We start from the raw sequence: 24,403 nt of genomic DNA on the forward strand, positions 1-24,403 counted from the left end.
TTGTAGTCACGTTGCGCAAGTTGGAACCAGTGTTTTTCTGGATCAAACGTGCCAAATAAATTGACATTTTGGATACAAATCGACGGAATTAATCAAACAAAAGGACCATTTGTGATGTTTATGGGACATATTGGAGTGCCAACAGAAGAAGCTCATCAAAGGTAAGGCATGATTTATATTTTTATTTATGCGTTTTGTGTCACGCCTGCAGCGTTGAAATGTTTTCTCTTTTGTTTACGGAGGTGCTATCCTCAGATAATAGCATCGTTTGCTATCGCCGAAAAGCCTTTTTGAAATCTGACATGTTGTCTGGATTCACATTCACGTGTAGCTTTAATTTGGTATCTTAAATGTGTTATTTCATGAAAGTTCGATTTTTATAGTAATTTCTTTGAATTTGGAGCTCTGCATTTTCACTAGCGTCCCACATATCCCAGAGAGGATAACGGGTCTGGGCCCGACGTGAATGATATACTGCTTTCTTGGGAACAGGCCCAGATCCCTGTGATTTGCGTGAAGAGGAGGCCAAGCAAAGGGGCCAGAGGGCGGGCTGCCTTCTGGGAATTCGTAGGCGATCAAATAAACCCCCACTTCCTTCCATTCTGCTAGCAAACGTGCAATCTTTGGAGAATAAAATCGATGACCTACGCAGAAGATTAATTTACCAACAGGACATTCAAAACTGTAATAGCTTATGCTTCACGGAGTCGTGGCTAAACAACGATACTATCAACATACAGCTGGCTGGTTATACTCACTACAAGCAAGAGCGAACAGCGGTGTCTGGTAAGACGAGGGGCGGTGGACTATGTATTTTTGTAAATAACAGCTGGTGAACGATGTCTCAAACTATTGCCCACGGTCACGGCCGGTTGCGACAGAGCCTGGGCGCGAACCCAGAGTCTCTGGTGGCACAGCTGGCGCTGCAGTACAGCGCCCTTAACCACTGCGCCACCCGGGAGGCCCCTACTGCATTGTTAGGGGTTCGTAGGTAAGCATTTCACTGTAAGGTCTACACATGTTGTATTCGGCGCATGTGACTAATAACATTTTATTTAATTGTTTGGTCAATAGGCTGTTGGTCGACTGAGATTTCTTTAGTCAAACAGTTACAAATAATATATATTTTTCATACACAAGACACCTGTCCGATTTGCGCCTGTCTCAGTGGACTAATCCATTGCAGAGGCTGCGGGGATGGCACAGTCCATCACTCAGGCATCAGCAACGGAAGGCCTCGTGGCGTGAGGGTATTTGCCTTCTCAGTGCTTGAAGCGTCACTATAGACACTATGGTTCGAATCCAGGCTCACAACCGGATGTGATTAGGAGTCCCATAGGGCGGCGCACAACTGGCCCAGCATCGTCCGGGTTTGGCTGGTGTAGGCCGTTATTGTGAAAAATAATTTGTTCTTAACTGACTTGCCTAGTTAAATAAAGGTTAAAAAAAAATTAATTATTCCCCAAATCACCACACTCAAAACACTGCAGACTGTCTGTGCTGGCAAACTCCGCGTAGAGCCTCTCCCCATGCCTTACATTAAAATGCACATAACTGTTATTCATTGTTGTTCAGAAATATCAACACTTGCCTATGGATTGAAACAACAAATATTCCACTAGCAATCAGCCTGCAGTCAACTCTTTTTTTCATGAACACAACCACCGCTTCCGTATAAATTCAGCTCCTACCTGTTCACCGACTGTGAGCAGAGAGAGCTCCCCCTCAAACTTCAGTTGACCTGGCTGGCAGGCCTGCATCTGAGGTGTTGGAATGCTATAGATCCAGTGATGCTTTCCTTTCCTTTAGCTAGCTCCCCCTGATCTCAACAACCCCTTCCCGGCTCACTTCCTGTAAAGGCAATCCTACATCACAGAGAGATGATGGAGAACTTCCCCACCTCGCTGACTGCACCCCATGTTCTACCATTTAATCTGTGTAGTGTACACAGTAAATAGCGCCTAAAATTAGATGGCCACAAGATTCCTTCCATCCTAGTGTTGTTTTGATGTGTTCTACTGTTTCGTGATGTGTTATTGGTTGTGTTCTGTAGCGTGATCATTAATGTGGGAATGGAGAAGCAGGTGTTTTCTTAGTGTTCCTCTCAAGGTTGCCACAGCATCACTTTCCCCCACTGGGGGAGAACTTAATTAAAATAGTTTGTGAGCCAGTACTAGAGGAGAGGTTGTGTATATTTCTCTCTCTCTGTGTGAGAAAGGGAAAGCCTACTTGGTAAGGAGAGCAGCACATCACTTGTTACTGCCCTTCCATCTTGTTCTTTCTACTCTTTCTATACTAGTTAGGCTCACATCTATATATTTTATCTACCTCCACTAACAACTGACAGCACAACCCACACACCCCTCTCTTCCTTACCACTCTTTAGTAATGTCTGACCTATTCTGCATTTGTGTCTCAAATGGCACACTATTCCCTAGTGCACCAATTTTGATCAGATACCTATGGGCCCTGTTCAAAAGTAGTGCCCTACATATGGAATATGGTGCCATTTTAGACACAGTGGGTCCAAATGTGTTAGAGAAGTGAAAGGTCAGGTAAAGGTTTAGTGTGGAACATTGTTAGAAGTTGAACACACACTTCCTGCTCCTTAAACCCTCTGGAAATGTTGGTCTCATCCAGAGTCTGCTTCCCAAATGGCACCCTATTTCCTTTATAGTCCACTACTTTTGATCAGTGCCCATATAGTGCACTATATAGAAAATAGGGTGCCATTTGGGACACATACAGAGAGCTGAGAAAAAAAACACTCTCTCTCGGTCTCTCTCTTCTAACCCGGACGTGACATCACCTACGCCTGGTGACAGACGGGACCGTTGGTGTGACACACACACAAAAACGCACAAGACTTCGATCATCCAGGAGGACACGGACGTGTGTGTGTGTGTGTAGCCGTGAAATAACCATAACAGTGTTATGGAAATGAAACACACACACACATCCTCGTCAACAACAGTGCCAGGTCAAAGTTGATTGGCTGGTTTCCAGCATCCTGCCTTTCTCCTCTCCTCTTCTGCACAGGAAATGAATACCTCTCTGTCCACGGTGGCTCCTTCCGACAGAATTCTCACTTTAGTATATGGAAGTCTACAGCCATATTTGGCATTTTAGAAGGAGCACATTACATATGGAGGTCGGCTTGAATAGATCCGATTGTATCACAAAAGTAGACAGAATATCTTCACTACTGTATCAATTAAGCAAGATTTTGCTTAAAAAAACAAATTACTTGGAAACATCATTTGAAAAACAATAGGCTACATGGAATCTTTCTCTTTTGGCGGAATTCAGAATGCTGAGGGTTTATCCTCTCCCCCCCTCCATTGAGTTGGATATTGATTGATCCACATCCCTATTCAGAGCCAAGCGGCTAGATCGTAATTGGAATGCCATTTCTCTCTTATTGATCTGTTCAGGTGACAGCTAATGACATACGGTGGTCTGCTTCTGTTCCTGTATGTCCACTCTGCATGGGGCTGTATACCATGGGCTACGTCCTAAATGGCACCCAATTTTATATGTGGTGCACTACTTTTGACCATAGGGCATGTACACTGAGTATACCAAACATTAGCAACACCTTCCTAATATTGAGTTGCACCCTCCCTCCCCTTTGCCCTCAGAACAGCCTCAATTTGTTGGTGCGTTCCACAGGGATGCTGGCCGATGTTGAGTCCAATGCTTCCCACAGTTGTGTCAAGTTGGTTGGATGTTCTTTGGGTAGTGGAACATTCTTGATACACACAGGAAACTGTAGCGACGAAAACCCCAGGAGCGTTGCAGTTCTTGGCTCAAAACGGTGTGCCTGGCACCTACTACCGTACCCCGTTCAAAGGCACTTAAATATTTATGAATTTCTGTCAGCCGGTTATTGTCCTGCAAAATACTGCCGATCTCACGGTGATTTACTGATAATTAACATAAACATGTCTAGCATCTCCAGGCCTCTATGCATACAAGCCACTGATGAACACCTTTGTAACATCTACATTTAAAAAAGTATAATAAATTAATTTAATATGCATCATAATACATAATACATACATCATATTTATTTTTGTCAGGTCTAAAGAAATTGTATTTCAGAAGAACAAAATATGAGTTGTCCTACTGTGGGCCTATGTTATTTGGCTATGCGCCATGCTGTAGGCTGGTTAATTTAGCTGAGAAGATATGCTTATAAGTCCTGTGACATGATTTTATAGTAAGAATAATATAATTGAGCTGAATAAAATAGAAAGGATATTTTTCCTATTATGGTGCGAGGGCACATAGGAAGTGGCTATGTTGAGCGTAAAAGTGATCATTTGATGTAACAGGTCCTATATGCTAGATTTGGAGTTAATTGGCAAACTTAGACTGTCTTAAAAATCAAAACATCTATGGGCTGCATGGTGCAACTATAGGCTATTGATGATTTGAGAAAGTAGGGGGAAAAAGGCCCTGCTGCACAGCTGTTCTCTCATCAAGTGGTCATATTTTCACCGATCAGAATATTCTCAATTTAATCTTGTCTTTACTAATCTGTCAAATTGTTTTCAATTTACCGTTGAATATTATCAAATGGGCAGGAACAGGGTTTTATAATTGAACATTTGCTTAATTTGAGCAGCTGAGACACCACTGTTTGAGGAGCATGCTCTCACTGCCCAACAGGTGAACCTTATTCCTGCATCTACCCAGTGCTTAATTTGGGAAACAATATTTTCGGAAACATTGATAGTAACATGTTTTCGCAACAAAACATATTTCACTAAACTGTTGACAGCACTTCTGCGCGGTCGAGTAAGGAATTTTGGAGATCGAGGAGGAGATGGAAACACATGGTGGTTAAATATTATCTATAGCTAAAGGTAATGTGTCACCTACTTAATTATGAAAATATAAAACACTATTACTAGGCTATTCAAAATTAAATACAAATTCAGTAATTGTAGGCTAACTGCACAATCAATGAACCAAAAGCATCGCCTAGGGCAGGGGTGGGCAAACATTTTGGCTCAAGGGCCACATCGGGATTTTGAAATTCAATGGAGGGCTGAATTGTTTGGGGGACCAATTGTTTGTTAAAATCAATTTGCGGGCCTCCCGAGTGGCACAGCGGTCTAAGGCAGTGCTTGCGGTATCACTACAGACCCGGGTTCGATCCCAGGCTATGGAACAGCGGGCCGTGACTGGGAGACCCATTAGGCGGTGCACAATTGGCTCAGCGTTGCCTGGGTTAGGAGAGGGTTTGGCAGGCCGAGATTTCTTGTCCCATCGCACTCTAGCGACTCCTGTGGTGGGCTGGGCGCATGACTCTCGACCAGCGATGGGACAAGACTGTAACTACCAATTGGATACCATGAAATGAAGGAGTAATAAAGAAAGTAGCCCACGAGCCGTACTTTGTCTCCCCCCCCCCCCCCCCCCCCCCCCCCTGGCCTAGGGCTATACGTTCTATCCCGGACTCATGGATATACATTTTGGAGTATAGCATAAGGTAACCAGTCCATCCAGTATGTATAATAATTAGGGATGCACGATGTATCGGTAAGCATATCAGATTCGGACGCTATTAGCTAAAAATGCCAACATCAGCATTGGCCCGACGCTGATGTGCAAACCCGATGTCAAAGCTGATATGCAGCATTCCTAACCTAGCCCACAATGTCTGCTGTGTGGATCTGTTTTCAAGTTTCAAAGGAAGATGACCAAAAGGCCATATGCAACATTTGTGCTGCTATTATTCCCAGAGGAGGGGTGACATCTTTCAATACCACAAACAAAAGCAGAAAAAAACTAAGCGCACACTTCCAACAACAAAACAAGTTTAAGTCGAGCAGTCATTTGAAAGAGTAAGAACATTTCTCAAAGGCGAAATCCATTAACGGCAAGATAATGGAATGCATTGCCCTTGGCAATCAACCGTTCTCTGTCGTGGATGATGTTGGCTTTCGCCGACTGCTCGAGCACCTTGAGCCCCGGTACACACTACCAAGTAGGCGCTATTTTTCAGATGTTGCCCTACTGGAGTTACACAGTATTGTTGAAAAGCACATCCATTGGCTACTTGCTATGGGCTATTTACGACTGACATTTGGACAAGTGATGTCCGCCCCATCAGCATCCATGAGTCTGACAGCACAGTGGGACGACGAGGATTTCGTACTGAGCAAAGCCGTATTGCATGCTCAAGAAAGTGCTGGTTCTCATACTGCTGCTGCCATTTCAATGGCATTTGAGAACATCTTGGAAACGTGAACACACTCCTAGCTCCATTCCAACAACGGACTCGAAATAAGCTCATCAACTGCGTCTGCAGCAGACATGATACCCTCTGTCATGGTATTGAAACGCTTGCTCAACAAAACTGCCGACAGACCGTGGGGTTAACTTGCACTAGAGGCTGTGAACAAGCGATTCGGTGGCATTCTCTCTGAGCCTCTTTGCTGTGTCACCACCATACTCAATGCTAGGTACAATGACCTCTACTTGGATGCAGACAAAAAAAACAGAGTTTACGTACACAGCTGGACAAGATGAAAACGGACACAGTGACAGTGTGCACCGACGAAGAGGACGCGTGACAGAAGAGGCCATGGACAGACAGCTGAAACTTCACTGCTCGACATGTAAACGCAGGGGGGAAAAAATAAACGTCCCTTTCAGGGCCCTGTCTTTCAAAGATAATTTGTAAAACTCCAATAACTTCACAGATCTTCATTGTAAAGGGTTTAAACACTGTTTCCCATGCTTGTTCAATGAACCATAAACAATTGGAACACCTGTGGAACAGTCAGACACTAACCGCTTACAGACGGTGGGCAATTAAGGTCACAGTTATGAAAACTTAGGACACGAAAGAGGCCTTTCTACTAACTCTGGAAAAACACCAAAAGAAAGATTCCCAGGGTCCCTGCTCATCTGCTTGAATGTGCCTTAGGCATGCTGCAAGGAGGCATGAGTACTGCAGATGTGGCCAGGGCAATAAATTCCAATGTTCGTACTGTAAGATGCCTAAGACCTACAGGGTGACAGGACGGACAGCTGATTGTCCTCGCAGTGGCAGACCACGTGTAACACCTGCACAGGATCGGTACATCTAAATATCACACCTGCGGGACGGGTACAGGATGGCAACAACAACTGCCCGGGTTACACCAGGAACGCACAATCCCTCCATCAGTGCTCAGACTGTCCGCGAGAGGCTGGACTGAGGGCTTGTAGGCCTGTTGTAAAGGCAGGTCCTCACAAGACATCACCGGAAACAACGTCGCAAATGGGCACAAACCCACCGTCGCTGGACCAGACAGGACTGGCAAAAAGTGCTCTTCACTGACGAGGTGCGGTTTTGTCTCACCAGGGGGTGATGGTCGGATTCGTGTTTATCGTCGAAGGAATGTGCGTTACACTGAGTCCTCTACTCTGGAACGGGATCGATTTGGAGGTGGAGGGTCCGTCATGGTCTGGGGCGGTGTGTCACAGAATCATCGGACTGAGCTTGTTGTCATTGCAGGCAATCAAAACCGCGTTACAGGGAAGACATCATCCTCCCTCATGTGGTACCCTTCCTGTAGGCTCATCCTGACATGACCCTCCAGCATGACAATGCCACCAGCCATACTGCTCGTTCTGTGTGTGATTTCCTGCAAGACAGGAATGTCAGTGTTCTGCCATGGCCAGCGAAGAGCCTGGATCTCAATCTCATTGAGCATGTCTGGGACCTGTTGGATCGGAGTGTGAGCGCTCGGGCCATTCCCCCCAGAAATGTCCGGGAACTTGCAGGTGCCTTGGTGGAAGAGTGGGGTAACATCTCACAGCAAGAACTGGCCATGAGGAGGAGGTTCACTGCAGTACTTAATGCAGCTGGTGGCCACACCAGATACTGACTGTTACTTTTGATTTTAACCCTGTTTTATGTCTGTGGAACTTGTTCAGTTTGTCTCAGTTGTTGATTCTTATGTTCATACAAATTTACACATGTTAAGTTTGCTGAAAACAGTGAGGATGTTTCTTGGTTTTTTTTGCTGAGTTTATGATAAAATCCTGTTTGAGAATGAAACGACTCAACAAATTAACAACAAAACAGCACAGCAAGTAAGTGAAAGAAATAGGTTTGGATTGTTTTACCGGTAATGGGGACATGCGTAAATGCCAACAAAATAACTTTTGTGTTTGTGTTTCAGCTATTTAACTGTACTAGAATGCTTAACCTTTTCACGTGTGAGTTCCAAATATCTCTAACGGTCGCCCCAGTGTGAGTTGTTTTATGCACGTGATGTCAGAATGCATTCACTGTTTCAAAATGTGATTACCCAACAAGACAGTTTAACACGCGCTAGCTGCTAATTGTCTGTAGGCTGTGGTTCTTCTTGTCAATTTCAAATTATTTTCTAACAAGTTGTATTTTCTAACAGTTTGAATTGAGGTGTGTTCCACCTCCTCATTAATTCACATATAAGTAGTAGATTTCAGTATTGCAGACAATTTGTTTTGAGGCTTTACTGAGCCGGATAAACGTCTCTCTTAAAGGAAAACCCATCGCACTTCACTCATTTTTGCGCAAATCAAGTATGCATATATTGGCAGTCTTGCAAGAATTGGAACATTTTCTTGCTGGCACTCGCTTTGCCTTTGTTGCTTTTCTTACAAATACTAACTTTGGACGTGTGTGTTCCTATCACAGTAAGTTCCTTGTTTTCTGTATATCGTGTTTCTGCTGTAGGTGATACAGTATATTTATGTGTTGGATAATGTATTTAAAAGTTTTATTCACGATTTCAATTACTGGTGACATAATGCATTCTGATTCATTCATATATTGTAATGGACACCTATGATGTGTGTAAAATACCTTTTTTTTAAGGTTGTACTGATTTATAATGAACTAAGCAATTTTCCAGCTATGTGTGGCGCCATGTTTGTTGACATTATACAATGCATTTGGGTGTCACGTGATCTGCCAGACCAAAAATGTTATAATGAGGTGAAGAATGGTTCACTCATCTTTCGGGTAAACTAGAGGTATTTTTGGGCGCTTGCAGATAAAAAAAAAAATATACCTTTTATTTATTTAGTAAGGGTTGTAATCACACCAGTTTGATCGTACGCTACAGGGACCACTAGAATGATCACACTCCTGTGTTGGTGCAAGTGAAAAGGTTAAAAGGCAGCAAAAAATGGGAAGTGAAGGGAAATATCGGATATCAGGATCGGCCAGAAATGTCATTGCCAAAAATGTCATATCGGTGCATCACTAATAATAATACAGTCCACACTCAAAGGTGATTACAAGAATTGATTTAATTTTGGAGTGAAGGCTAGACCAATTTTGTACCAAATACATCTTAAATCAGTTCTGTTTTATGTTTTTCTTGTGTAATATGCGGTAATTAATTCAGGTTTTTCTTTCAGGCTTGGGTTCATATGCATAAGCTCTAATATGCATATGGTTATTCTGAATTAATCATCACCTTAGAAAGCACCTTAGAAAGTTTCAACCTGCTGTAGAACTTCTTTCTTCAAATTGATCATCACAGTGATACTGTTTTGATGATAATTGTTTTATCTGATTTTCGATTGCATTTGCATTGACCTCGGAGTGGTTAGAGGGACAATAGAGCCAATAGAGTACAAGGCCATTAGGACCTGATGGTAGTTAGCAAGTTGGGTACTTCCAAAGCATATCCAGAGTGTATAACGGGATTACCGTGACTCAACGGTCACATCACATTTGTGAACTGATTCAGGAAACTAGGCATATGTCTCAAGTCACAACTTCACAGGAGTCATTTGAACGTAAAAAAAAAAAGTTTGGCAAAAATGCCTTCGCAGACCTTTCATGTGCCCTAATAACAAACTTTTATGCCATCACTAAATATGAGTAAAGTTGGAACTTTTCCGCTAGCCATGATTGGCTGAGATAATGCCGAGAGATGAGTTTCAGATTGGTCTGCGGTGTAGCATCTTGTGTCTATAAAATGAGCTGCTCGATATGCGTAGATAACTGCCATAGAAAGGATTTAAAATATATATATATATATATAACGTTAGCCATGGAGAACTGCAAATATGTTGCTACTGCTCTCAATAAAATTGCTGCCCTGAATTTATCAGGCGCTATCGACAAAGATCAGTGGGTAGAATTTCTGGAGGACGATCGTGACATGTTGACTCTCTCTGACTCGGCGATCAACAGTGTTGTTGTCACGGAAGAAGTTGACCAAGTTTTGAAATCAATTTATAACATTTTTGACATGCGTTTTTCTGGATTTTCTTTTGTTGTTATTCTGTCTCTCACTGTTCAAATAAACCTACCATTAAAATTATAGACTGATCATTTCTTTGTCAGTGGGCAAACGTACAAAATCAGCAGGGGATCAAATACTTTTTTCCCTCACTGTAACACATTACTAGTTTGACATTTTACAACTTTGGGTGTGTTCTTAAAACCTCTCTGGGATAGGTGGGACGGTAGCGTCCCACCTGGCCAAAAGCCAGTGAAAATGTGCCAAATTCAAATAAATTACTATAAAAATCTAACTTTCATGAAATCACACATGCAAAGATACCAAATTAAAGCTACACTTGTTGTGAATCCAGCCAAAATGTCAGATTTCAAAAAGGCTTTTCAGCGAAAGCAAACGATGCTATTATCTGAGGATAGCACCCCAGTAAACAAAGCGAGAAAAGCATATTTCAACCCTGCAGGCGCGACACAAAACGCAGAAATAAAAAAATATAATTAATGCCTTTGACGAGCTTCTTTTGCTGGCACTCCAATATGTCCCATAAACATCACAAATGGCCTTTTTGTTCGATTAATTCCGTCGATATATATATATATATCCAGAAAAACACCGGTTCCAACGCGACTACAAAATATCTCAAAAGTTACTTGTAAACTTTGCCAAAACATTTCAAACTACGTTTGTAATACAATTTTAGGATTTTTTAACGTAAATAATCGATAAAATTGAAGACTGGATGATCTGTGTTCAATACAGGAAGAAAACAAACTGAAGCATGCTTTCTGGTCATGCGCCTCTAACAGTACACTTCAAGTGACCCTCGTTCAAGATGGCCGTACTTCTTCATTACACAAAGGAATAACCTCAACCCATTTCTAAAGACTGTTGACATTCAGTGGAAGCGATAGGAGCTGCAAGAAGGTCCCTTAGAAATCTGGATTCCCAATGAAAAAACATTGAAAAGAGTGTTTGTTTTTTGAGGTCAATCTGAATGGTTTGTCCTCGGGTTTCGCCTGCTAAATAAGTTCTGTTATACTCACATACATGATTGAAACAGTTTGAAGTTTCTAAGAGTGTTTCCTATCCAAATATACTAATAATATGCATATCTCATCTTCTAGGGATGGGTAGTAGGCAGTTGAATTTGGGCATGTTTTTCATCCAAAATTCCGAATGCTGCCCCCTATCCTAGAGAAGTTAAAATTAATCTGGAGTGCCAGAGTGCACTCGTAAATTCATTGCATTGTCAGATTGTCTGTTTATAAATTGAGTGTTTCACTCTGAGTGCACACTGGATGCTTGAACTGAAGAGTAGGGTTGATTTGAGCGATCTGGACCTTTTACAACGGCAGTCAAGCATCCAAGCTAATGTTGGCTAGCTTGCTAGCTACTTCCAGACACAAATGAGACCACTATGATAATTTTACTCGCCCTAGCAGAGCTGGTTAGTCAGTTTCCATGTTATCCAGAGCATTGGTGACTAGAACTGTGCTGCTGGCAACAATTTTATTACGCTTTATTTTGCTGACATTTACTGCCAGTGTTGAGCACTCGTAAATTGCTCTGAAATCGGAGTAGATTTTATTTTACCTTTATTTAACTAGGAAAGTCAGTTAAATAACAAATCAGAACAAATTCTTATTTACAATGGCAGTGGATTAAACTGACTTGTTCAGGGGCAGAACGACAGATTTTTATCTTGTCAGCTCAGGGATTCGATCCACCAACCTTTCGGTTACTGGCCCAACGCTCTATCCACTAGGCTACCTGCTGCCCTAGATGGCCATAGCGAATTTACGAAAGCACCCGAATGTCCAGCTAAGCTAAGAATGACAGGAATAGTCAAGTTCAATAAACATTGGGTAGTTAGTTAGTTAGACATCAAACTTGCCAGTATATTAACTATAGGGTAAGTAGCCAACTAATGTTAGTTAGCTAGCTAATGACATACCGGTACATACTGCTGTAATGATACACTGTGGTTCGTAAGGACAGCATAGCTAACAAATTGTCAGCCAGTATAACGTGTAAGGTAACTTATTTGGAAAGTCATTACTTTATTACATTGCTCAATATTTTCTTAACATTTGATAATTAGCTAAATCAATGAATTTGTATCCACTCACATTGTACTTCGACTGCATATTTTCCGTCATTTCCTTCAAATCTGGAAACTATCTGAAGCCATGCCCATTTCCTGAAGAATTGCATTATGGGCCCTAAAGTACGGATATAGTGTCCACTGCGTGTATACTTCATATTTTGGTGAATTTAGTAGGACATCCGGGAACTTTTGGCATACTAACTATATCCATTCTATGACCAATAAGCATACTATATACTCAATTCACATCACAAATTGTGTGGTTAGTATTGCTAGTTAAAGCTTGCTGTTAGCTAGCCAGCTGAAGTTCGATGGCTGGCTGGCTTGCTAGCTAACATTGAACCTATTTGGTTTACTTTAGCTAGCTATGACAATTGGTTTGAATAGCTAGTAACGTTACTTTATGGATTGGGATTATATTTCATTTTTTAGCTAGTTAACGTCACATGTCTAAACAAAAGACCAATTTAAAGCTTGCTGTTAGCTAGCTAACATTAGCCGAGGTTAGATGGCTGGCTTGTTAGCTAACATTAACTTATGTGTATGAAGTGTGTGTAACATTAGTGATGTTTTCTCAGAATGCCAATTCGCATTGATAGTTATAGCCTAATCATAATGTTAGCTAGCTAACATTGAACCTATTTGGTTAACAATCGCTTTGTATTACTAGTTAAAGCTTGGTGTTAGCTAGTCAGCTGATGTTCGATGGCTGGCTGGCTAGCTAGCTAGCTAACATTACGTGTATGAACTGTGTGTAGTGATCTCAGAATGCCATTTTGTATATATTGTATAATAATGCTAAAGTATTTCTGGAATTTGTCTTTCAGCATCAGTAGAACACGCCTGACTCTCCTCCACCAGTCATACAAGGAGAATGGTCTAATGCAGTGTATGATATACCATTTTGTAGCTCTGAGCCTCTACTTTTATCCAATGTAAAAAATATAAAATGTTGCTACATAAGACTGATTTGAGCCGGGCAGTCACATTTTACTGCGGTCATGACTGTCGGTGTGGCAGTAATATGGTCACCGCAACAGCCCTAGTCATAATTACTATGTAACTCTATGGAAGGGGGTGACAACCATGAGCCGCCTCGGTTTTGTATTGAAAATAGCTGTCTTACGACTACACCATGGTGCTACCCTGCTGTTGAGGTTACTGTAGACCTTTAATTGCAAGACCATGTGTGTTAATCAGTTATTTTGTGACGCAAATATATTTAGTATAGAGTGGGTCCCGGGTGTCTGGGATGATGATTGTGTTGATGTGCAGCATGACCAACCTTTCAAAGCATTTCATGGCTACAGATGTGAGTCCTACTGGTCGATTGTCATTTAGACAGGCTACCTTGGTGTTCTTGGGCACAGGGACTATGGTGGTCTGCTTGAAACATGTTGATATTAGACAGGGTCAGGAAGAGAAAATGTAAGTGAAGGCACTTGCCAGCTGGTTAGCACAAGCTCTGACTAAGTGTCATTGTAATGTATCTGGCCCCGCAGCCTTGTGAATGTTCACCTGTTTAAAGATCTTACATCAGCTGCAGAGATTGAGATCACACAGTCGTCCAGAACTGCTGTTGCTCTCATGCATGGCTCAATGTTGCTTGCCTTCGAAGCGAGCATAGAAGGCATTTAGTTTGCCTGGTTGGCTCGCGTCATTGGTCAACTCGCGGCTGGGTTTAGCTTTGTAATCCATGATAGTTTGCAAGCCCTGCCACATCCGACGTAGTAGGATTCCTAGTCCTGTACTGGCGCTTTTACTGTTTGATGACTCATTGGATGTTGTAGCAGGATTTCGTATTAGCTTGTCGGATGTCGAAGTGGGATTTCTTAAGTGTCCGGATTAGTGTCCCGCTCCATGAAAGCTAAAGACTTTAGCTCAGTGAGGCTGTTGCCTGTAATCCATGGTGGTCACTGTGGGAGACGACGAGCTATCAAACAGGTCGGGATGACGTCGTCGATTCACTTACTAATGAAGCCGGTGACTGATGTAGTAAACTCCTCAATGTCTGTGCTGGAAAAACAGTCCTGTAGCTTAGCATCCGTTTCATGGGACCATTTACGTATTGAGTGCGTCACTGGTACTTCCTGTTTGAGTTTTTGTATATAAGGAGGATAGTGTTATGGTCAGGTGTTATGCAGCTCTCTGTGTTTTGATAATGAACTGGCATGTGGTGTCTGAGTGTATGAAAGTGTATGAAGAAATAATATAAAAAGCCTATTGCTGTAATTTGTTGGACACAATTGATGCTGAACTGTAGATGATGCCCGATACCTAGTGTACACTCGTATTCAGTACCATACAGATCGTAGTATAATTCAAGGCTGTGGTACCACACACACTTAGACTGTGGACCTGGTTAGCTTGAGGAGAGTACCTTGGTTATGGGGGGGTGGCTGAGAACATGCCCGCTGGACATTGCTGTCTATGAAGGCTTGCCCCCGCATCCTGCCCTTATCTAGCAGAGATCCAGACCTTTAATCTGGGCTAAGACCTTGGGGAGGTTGGCCTGGCCTCCACTGGGCTGACTGCTGCTGTGCTCGCCCTTCCCACTCTCCCCTCCCCCCGGCACTCCATTCCAGACCCCCCTCCATCCTCCACCTCCAGCCGTGTCAAATTTGTCTCCACTTTTGTGGATTGGGGTGATCAGACCTTGGTTCCAAATATTGGGGGAAATGCCAGAGCTGAGGATGATGTTAAAACGTTTAAGAAATAGCCAATTTGGAATTTGTGGTCTGTATATTTTATCATTTCATTTAGTGATACCATCAACCCCACAGGCCTTTTTGGGCTGGAGGGTTTGTATTTTCTGTAGTTCATTCAATGTAATTGGAGAATCCAGTGGGTTGTGGTAGTCTTTAATAGTTGATTCTAAGATTTGTATTTGATCATTTATATGTTTATGCTGTTTGTTCTTTGTTATAGAGCCAACCGATGAAATGGCGCTGACAGAGAGGGCTGCCGTACTTCTAGCTCTTAGGAAACTTTGCAGTATTTCGTTTTTTATAAGCATTTTGCTATACCCACAATAACATCTGCTAAACCTGTATGTGACAAATAAGATTTATTTGTAAAAGATCGGCGAAGTGGTTTATGCATCTCTGGTTTGGATAGATAATTCTTCATGTTGTTTGTTTAGAGTTTTCCAATTTTATGGATTCTTCAATTACATTGAGCTGATTTCTGACGTGCTGTTCCTTTTTTTTCCCATAGTTTATTTCTGTATTGCTTTAGTGATTCATCATATGTTTTTGGTTGGATAGATTTCTCAATTTCTTTCTTAGGTTTTTGCATTTTTCATCAAACCAATTGTCATTGTTTTTAATTTTCTTAGGTTTGATATGGAAACTCAGAAGTCAAATACACTGTTTAGGTTTTCTACTGCCAAGTTTACACCTTCACTATTACAGTGAAACCTTTTGTCTAGGCTTTGATGCCTCATGATTGAGCATAGCTATGTTCAAGTAGTGGTGTCAGTGGACTGACTGTGAACGCTCTAAGAGACTGGGTTGATGTCAGTGATAAAGTAGTCTACAGTACTACTGCCAAGATATTAGCTATAGGTGTACCTACCATAGGAGTCCCTTCGAATCCTACCATTGACTATATACATACCCAGCGTCCGACAGAGCTGCAGGAGTTGTGACCTGTTTTTGTTGGTTGTGTTGTCGTAGTTGTGTCTTGGGGGGCATATGGAGGAGGGAATGCTGTCACCTCCAGGTAGGTGTTTGTCCTCCTGTGTGCTGAGGGTGACGGGTTCTTGTTCAGTTCTGGTATTTAGGTCACCACTGACTAGTACATGTCCCTGAGCCTGGAAATTGTTGATCTCCCCCTCTAGGATGGAGAAGCTGTTATCGTTAAAGTATGGAGATTCTATTGGGGGGATATAGGGAGCACACATGAGGACATTTTTTTCTGTTGAGATCATTTCCTAATTCATTTCTAGCCAGATGTAAAATGTTCCTGTTTTGACTAATTTAATAGAGTGGGTTAGGTCTGCTCTATGCCAAATTAGCATACCCCCCGAGTCTCTTCCCTGTTTTACACCTGGTAGTTTGATGTATTGGACTGTCAGCTGTCTGTAACCTAGAGGGCAACCAGTGGGTCCGTCTCCTTTATATCATGTTTCTTGTAGGATGACAATGTCTGTATTTCCAATTTCTTGATGACGTCTGGGTTCCTGCTCTTCAGGCCAAAGGCAGATGACCTCAGACCTTGTATATTCCAGGATGAATTAGTAAAAGCTTTGTGTTCCATAGTGTCTAGTATTGTTTTTGTGTGTTTTAGGCCCGGACCGTCACAGTAGGTGTGAGCAGAGCATCTGATACATACCTCTTAGGTTGCAGGGTGGGGCTTGGGCGGGTGTAAGAGTGGGGATTGGGCCTGTTGCTCTGCTCACGGCCTGGGCATATGTCCTGCTGTCATGTTGAGGTCCTTGCCCCAGGGGCGGGGGGCATGGGGTGGGCAGAAGGGGCATAGGTCTGATATGGGGGGGGGGGGGGGCTATATAGGGTCTGTCTCTCTGTCCTGCTGTTTGAAGTTTCTGTTCTAACTCCATGTGAAGCACCGGGTTTCTTGATGGATTTTTAACTACAAAAAAATCTGAGGAGAAAAAGAAGCCTCCTCTCTCTTTATTCCACGGACTGAGACGAGACAAGCACAGCTCTATCTTGGGCTGTATCAGGGTTTGACTATCAATCCCATTACAAAATAATGATTTGTATTTATTGATTGAAATACGTTTGCCCGTCATGCTTATCCTTCTATAGGTTCATTTGCATTAAAAAAAATCATTAAATTGGAGCGTGTGTATTTTCATTAATCGTTAATTGTATTTATCGCATAAGCACAGCGTACAGAGACTTTTTATCACTCTGCTGCTTCAGCTTCTCAGCTCATTTTGAATAGTTTGATTTTCAGGATTAAAAAGAGCTGCTATTTTTTTTAAATTCTCAAATGGTAATTGAGGCATGCCTCCCATTTGCCATTCAAGTGCATGGGCAATGGTAGGCAGGCTATCAGCGCATCACCCACGACTTTGCAATGAGAACTGAAGGCAGTATGCATTTTGAAAACATTGTTTGAAACCTGAATGTTTTACTTCACATTGAGGCATGTCTTACCTTGCTTCAAAGTAGCCTAGGCAAAATCCGACCATAGAAACGTGGAGGCTATTATTTTATAAAGACTTCCTCATATGCCATTGAAACCAGCTCTCCTGTTCTATTGGTTTTCATATCAAATTTCTTTCATCGTCCAGAAGCTGAAGGCACATCTTTAGATTCCCTCTCTACTTTTCTAAAGATTTTAATCTCTGTTACATGGAAACGCTCTCCTCAAGCGTGCTGTTTAGAGTGGCGCAAATTGCATTTTGGCAAATGTTTGAAAATTATGTTTTATTGACTGCTTCAATACAGGAGTTGAATGTTTTGTTAAGATTAATTGCCATCTAAATGTGATTTCTGTCATTCTGAGCACCGTGGGTGGATGACCTAATTGGGTATATTGGTCCGGTAAATTAAAATCTTCCCGGTCACGTTATCCGGCACCCAGTTTTCCTGACGGAAACCCTGGGCTGTAATCAACCATCTCAGAGTAGGATTTGGTCTAAAAGGCCAAACTGATCCTAAGTCAGCACTCTTGCTCTGAGACACTCGGCACATGCTGCCCCTGCTTACCGGCTGTCTTGTAGAAATCGATGAAGATGGAATTCTCACAACTCTCACAAAGAATGAAAATTCATTTCATTCTCCATAATATATTGTACTGTTTTGTGGGACAGAGCCATGACCAGTCTGGAGCCAGACAAAGTAAGGGCCAAAACCTTAATCTGACCAAAGGCCACAACAGTGGAGAGAGAGGGGCAGTGCATGACCAATGCTCCTAGACCACAACATTGGACTTGATATGACCGTTCGTAACTGGGTTGTCATTACAACCAATTATAGGCCTAAGTTCCCACATGTAAACCAATCAGGGAGACATCAGATCAGCGGTCGGTCAGTGAATTATTTGGGCTACTGGCTGCTCTCTTTGTCTGGCTGTGTCTCAAATGACACCCTTTTCCCTAAATAGTGCACTACTTTTGATCAGGGCTCATAGTGCTCAACATTTGACCAGGGCTCTGGTATAAAAGTAGTGCACTATTTAGGGAAAAGGGTGCCATTTGGAACATCACCTATGTCTGTCTGGCTGCAGCATGACCCCTTGACCGCTGGATTGTATCAATCCGGCCTCTTCAGCACATTCCATTCCACACGGATGGATATGTCCGTGAACTGTCCCACCGGTCCGGCCAAAGCAATGCCCTAGCCCTACCGTAACCCTGGTGATAGTTCAATGCAAAAAAATACCAGAAAGGCATATTGATCATATCCGACGATGGCTTGCCTGACTGTTAACGTAAACACCAGACCTCACCTTTCACCTCTTGGCCTTCTGGCTGACGCTGGGAAGGCCTGGCTCGGACGGCACAGCTATAGTTTACTGGTTTCGCTCTCTTTCTGACTCCCTCCCCCCTCTACTGCCAGAGAAACCCGTTGTCCGTCCTCAGCCCATCCCTGACCCCTGAACCATTGTAGATTAGAGTGGCTGGCGGTTTGAAGCCTGCACCAGATTAAGTGTCTTTGTTTCTTTGAGGCTTGGGTAAAGACGTCTCTACTAGAAAAGACAGAGAATATGATGTACATGTAGAAAGCTCATTAAATACAACACTAGTATATTGAGGTTAATTGAAACAGTATAGACTCATATTATCACATAAAAAGAAATTGATTTCTGCCATATTTGTTTTACGTTTAGAGCCACACTGCTCATACTTATGTCATATGACGCTAGCCTGCCCTGTATTAATGTTGCTCTCCTCCTTGTCTGTGTGCTCAGCCAATCAAAATGCTCTCTACTCCAATAACAACAACAAAGTAGCTGTCTGATATGAGTCCAGGTTGGGAGGAGCAGTCAGAAATCGTCCTATCCCCTCCTCCTCTCACCCGTTCTCCTCTCTCATGCTCTCTCGCTCCAGTTAACCCTACTAGTTTGCCACTGGGCCAACCCTGTGTGTCTCTGCTGCTGCTCCCTGCTGTACTTATATCATGATCATCAGTCGCAGGTGTGTTGGGGAGGCCGGCCCTAATACGCTACTGTACCACCACCCACAATGCAAAATACACCACCCCCTTATACACCACTGTACTACTACCCCCTTGGCCTACCATAAACTGGGAGAAAGGACAATGGGTTACAGGGGTTTACTACACATTCACTACCTTTCTCTTTGTCAATCTCTTCCTATCTTTTCATTTATTTTGTTCTTGCTTGCTCTCTTTATTTCATCTGCTGTGGAGCTATAATGTGATTGACACTGGGGCCTCAACAGCGAGGCCCCTCGCCCCAGAGCAGGTCAACATGTGGCTAAAGGGGGCAGGAGTGAGGGAGGGATGTTGGCATCATCATTATGCAGATAGGAACGCACATTGAGAGGAGAATCCCTAAACAAGAGAGAGGGAAGCAGCAGGAGGAGGAGGGGCCTGAAGAACGGCAGAGGAGGAAAAGGAACGAGAGAGATACATGATGGACAGAGGGGTAAGGGGAGGCTGCTATTTTTTGAACCCGCGAGGAGCAGGGTGCAAAGCAACAAATAGAAGGCAGAGGAGAGAGATGTCAGTTCTAGGATTTTGTTCTTGATCTGGAATTTGTGGTTTAAATACACTCTGACTAGATGACAGGATGCAGCTAGCCTGAGGCTATAGTCTTCAACACCACTCCAGTCCTTCTCTCTGTCTCCTTCCCCACCACTGTACTTCCTGTAGCAGCCCTAGTCTGGGAGGTTATCTGGTGTGTTTTACTGGAGCAGCACACCACCTCTGGAGACTAGGACTGCGTCTCAAATGGTTACTTTTGACCAGGGTCCATAGGGCTCTGGTCAAAAGTAGTGCAAAAGTAGGAATAGGGGGCCGTTTGGGACACACTCTAGGAGCATAGGTGCAGCTACTCCTCCTCAGTTATAACACACCAGCTGCAGTGCTACACTGCTATCAATTCTCATCAGATCAGGCCACTGGACACTTAGTGTCTACTCATTTTTCTCACTCTCTTTCGTTTTTTCTCTCATCATTCTGTCTTTGTTCTCACCCAGTCTTTCCCGTGAGAAGTCATCAGTCTGACTTAAGCCGACAGCAACCCCACCAGCCGGCCTAACGCTGCCTGTGGTTGGTTGCTTGGCTTCAGCGCGGCTGCATAATACGCTCCCTCCCTTTCTTTCTTCCCTCCCTTTCCCTCTTGGGGTTCAACTGTAAACTCTGAGTTGATGGGAGGAACCTCCTGGGTAGCCTGTCAGTGCCAAACATATATACACACACACACACACACACACACACACACACACACACACACGCACACCATCCATGCCCCCTTCAAGTCTTGGGAGCATTCTAGATATCCTACCGCTGTACTCTCCTCTGTTGACTAAATGACCAAACTCACAGTTGAATTGGAATTGGAACTGTCCAAACAGAGAGGGAATTATTTCCAGTTGTATGGAGTTAATTTATACAGTGTCTACACAGCATGTTATCTGCTCTCACACTGAAATACTTCCAGGTTTTGAACAATGTGGGTTTATATCCTTATATTTTTTAAATGAATGCAAGCATTGGTTCAGCCTATGTCCTTTGAAAGTTGTTAGATTGGATAGGTGTAGCAATGTGCGAGTAGCTACCTATGTACATTTAGATCCTGGTGTTTTCTTCTGAATCTGACAGGTATCATGCACACAACTTGGACACAGGCCCACGATAAGGCTGGTATTGGTATTAAAAGTCGGATTTAAAAAAAAATGTAAATATTCAAATCCTGTCAAAATCATCTGTTTACAATCACGTTCATTTGAAAAATTCTGCTGTAATCTTTATTTTCGAACACATGTATGTGGATATTTACTTAGAATTTATTTTAAGCTTCAGTATAGGCCTACACATGCCTACTAGAGTTGATCAAGTAGCTCAGATGAAGTTTATGACCATTCTACACCTTTTATAAAGTAGTCAATCATTTACCCGGACTCCTCCTTACTCAACCCTTCCTAGGCTTTTCGATGTTCGACATCCAAAATTACTGTAAACTGCTGACTTTAAAGCCTAATCCCTGGTGTTGTACTGTGAAATATCATTTGTCGATATGGGGCATTAGGATTTCAGAATGTGGGGCTTTGTGAGTAAGGCTGTTTTAGCCCCACAGCTAGGCTTTACTACTGCTGGTCTAGAGAGAATGGGCAGTGATTTAACAGAGGTAATACACACACACACAGAGGTAACCCCTCTTGATGTGGTGGTAAAGCTCCTGTCTGTCCTGCCCTTGGGCAGCTTTCACGCTCTACTGACTGATCCTTCCACAGGGGGTACGAGGGAGGAGGGGGGTACAGGGAGCACCCCGCCGAGCCACAGTGGTAACTAGGATGCACGATGGGCTCAAATCAAAGGGGGCACTTTGTCTGTGCCTGGGGGTAGTGTGCGTGTGGGGGGGATGTTTGTGTGTGCAAGAAGAACCACAGGATAGTAGTCTTCTTGTGGAAGCTTTAGAAATGTTCATGTCAGTTACGGCCTCGGTCTGTCTTTCATCTCAGGATGTATCCCAAATGGGCCCTGGTGAAATGTAGTGCACCCGTATAGGGATTAGGGTGCCATTTCGGATGCTACCTGTGTCTCACATCTCAGACTGTTAACCACTTTGTAACGACACCATTAAGAACACTAAGGTTAACCCTCCTGCTAAGAACATAATAGTTGGGGTCTGGGACCAAAAATATGCCAGGATATTACGTTGGTATCTCGATCAGTATTGTTGTATTGACAAACAAATGTAAACCTCAATGCCAGATGATGGCATGCAATCAGTAGGTTCTGTGGCCAAAACTTTCTACAATGTTTTGTTGGAATACTTCTTTAACTGCCCTTGTTGTTGTTGGGAATAGCTCTCAAACTTCACTGTTGTTGTTGTTCTGTTGACAGACTAAGACAGGTCTGGGTCTAGACCTCTATGCCAGGCTAGATGATGAAGAGCCTCCAGTTCAGAAGCATCGCCCCCAAGGCCCCAGCAGCGGTAGTTCCCTCCCCGACCGCCGTCCTGTCCTGCCAGCATCCCTCTGCCCTCCCAGAGGCAGCATCTACAGCCGTCAGCCCTAAATCCATCCTGGTCCCGGCCCAGAACTATGCCCTGATGCAGGTGGCAGGACAGGAGGGCACCTTCTCTCTAGTGGCCCTGCCGCCCTCCGTATCCCCTCAATCTCCACAGCAACAACAGCCGCAGCAACAGACAATCCAGAAGAACCTGAAGCTGCCCATCCCCAGATACCAGCCAATGAGGGCCAAGAGCACCCCGGAGAAGGTCAAATTAGCCACACCCACTGCCGTGACAACCCGGCCACAAAGGTCAATAGCGGCAGTAAAAAAGAAGTTGTCATCGCTGGAACCCAAGGAGGAGCCATCAAAACAGGTCATACTGATCGACTCCACAGCCTCCTCTGAGATCTCAGCCCTCACAGCCCTGCTCCCGGACAACGCTGTGCTCTACTCTGGATCTCCACTGGAGCAAGTAGCAGTGGTGGACACCACCATCAACCACATGTCTACTCCTGCCCCCGGCCCGGGCCCCGTCACCAGCATGCTGCAGAACCTCCAATACCCATCTGGTGGTTTTACTAAAAGCTCCCCAGTCAAACTGCCACAGGAAGAGAGCAACATTAAGGTTGGCATTAGGTCATGCCAACCCAAGCCTGTAGCCCAACAGCCCCATCCACAGCCAGCTAGTAGCAGCATCACTGTCCTCTCTCCAGCCATCTTCAGCAAAGCTGTCCAGATTATACCCTCCCCACCCAAAGGCAAGTTGCCCATCCTGCCCTACTCGAACATAAAAAGCACCCTCATACCAGCCACCAAACTCAACCTCAACGCCATGTCCCCCAAGAAGGCTTTCCCCAGCCAGCCTGGCTTGCCCGGCCTTACCCCGTATCCCTCTGATCCCCAGTCCAAGACCCCAGAGACTGCAGAGGCCCTCTGTCAGAACCACATGCCAAACTCCCTGCTGCAGAGCCAGCCTCAGGCCAAGACCACTGGCACCCTGTCGCTGCTGGGAACGCTTCAGATGCAGAAACCACCGGGCAAGAAGAGGGGGAGGAAGAGGAAGACAATGGAGGATATTCTGGCCTTTGAGGCAAGGAAGAAGAGATCCTTGTCGTTCTTTCGGAGGAGGGTTCCAGATAAGCCTTCTCCTTCGGCTGTCATCTCGCAGCAGAGGGAGGTGGACATCTCTAAGAAGTACCGCAGCATCAGACCCAAGCCTCACCACATGCTGCTGATGGAGACCGTTCCCCAGCTGGTCAGCCTGCCCTCCCTCACCTCCTCTGACAGCCTGGAACCAGAGCTCCTCGTACAGCACCAACTCTCTGCCAAGGTACTGGAGCCTGGTCCTCGCCAGCCCCAGTCAGCCTCGACCACGCTTCACCTGAGAGGGGGTAGTTCCTCTCAAAGGGTCTACCTGGGTAGTAGCCGGCCCCTCCACCACTGCCCCACCTGCAGCCGCTGCTTCCAGTTCAAACACCACTTGCAGAGCCATATGAACAGCCACACCAACAGTAGGCCTTACATCTGTCCAGTGTGTCGTAAGGCCTATGCCCATTCCGGCTCGCTCAGCACTCACATGAAGCTGCACCACTCAGAGGGCCGACCACGCCGGACACTTCGCTGTGAGTTCTGTGAGAAGGCTTTTGGCTACGTGGGCGTGTACTTCAGCCATCTGAGGGAGGTGCATAAGGTTATCCTGACTGTGGAGCCATCCATCAGCCAACATGAAGACGATGTGCCTGTGGAGGGGTGACTACCTACATTTTCAGAATTATAAATAGTACTTACATACTGATATACTTGTCTCATCAATAGGACTCTTGACTTTTGGTCACTGTGAGTTTGATACATTTCTTAGAATATTGTTAGCTTCTCACCAATTTTCATAAAACAACAAGAGTTCTTCCTTCCATCATGTCTGTCTCCATCTT

General features: G+C 44.0%; 1 protein-coding gene across 4 annotated transcripts in view; it reads left to right on the forward strand.

The window, feature by feature from the left end:
* Positions 1-24,403, forward strand: part of LOC109899541 (zinc finger protein 438-like) — a 100,835-nt gene that overhangs the window by 71,518 nt on the left and 4,914 nt on the right. For all 4 annotated transcript variants that reach the window (XM_031835946.1, XM_020494870.2, XM_031835945.1 and 1 more), the window contains one exon: positions 22,362-24,221. In XM_031835946.1, the coding sequence (XP_031691806.1) occupies positions 22,402-24,221 (1,820 nt within the window). In that variant the 5' untranslated portion in view covers positions 22,362-22,401. The remainder of the gene's footprint in view (positions 1-22,361; positions 24,222-24,403) is intronic.

The sequence above is a fragment of the Oncorhynchus kisutch genome, linkage group LG11, assembly GCF_002021735.2.
Source record: "Oncorhynchus kisutch isolate 150728-3 linkage group LG11, Okis_V2, whole genome shotgun sequence".
Taxonomy (NCBI): Eukaryota; Metazoa; Chordata; class Actinopteri; order Salmoniformes; family Salmonidae; genus Oncorhynchus; species Oncorhynchus kisutch.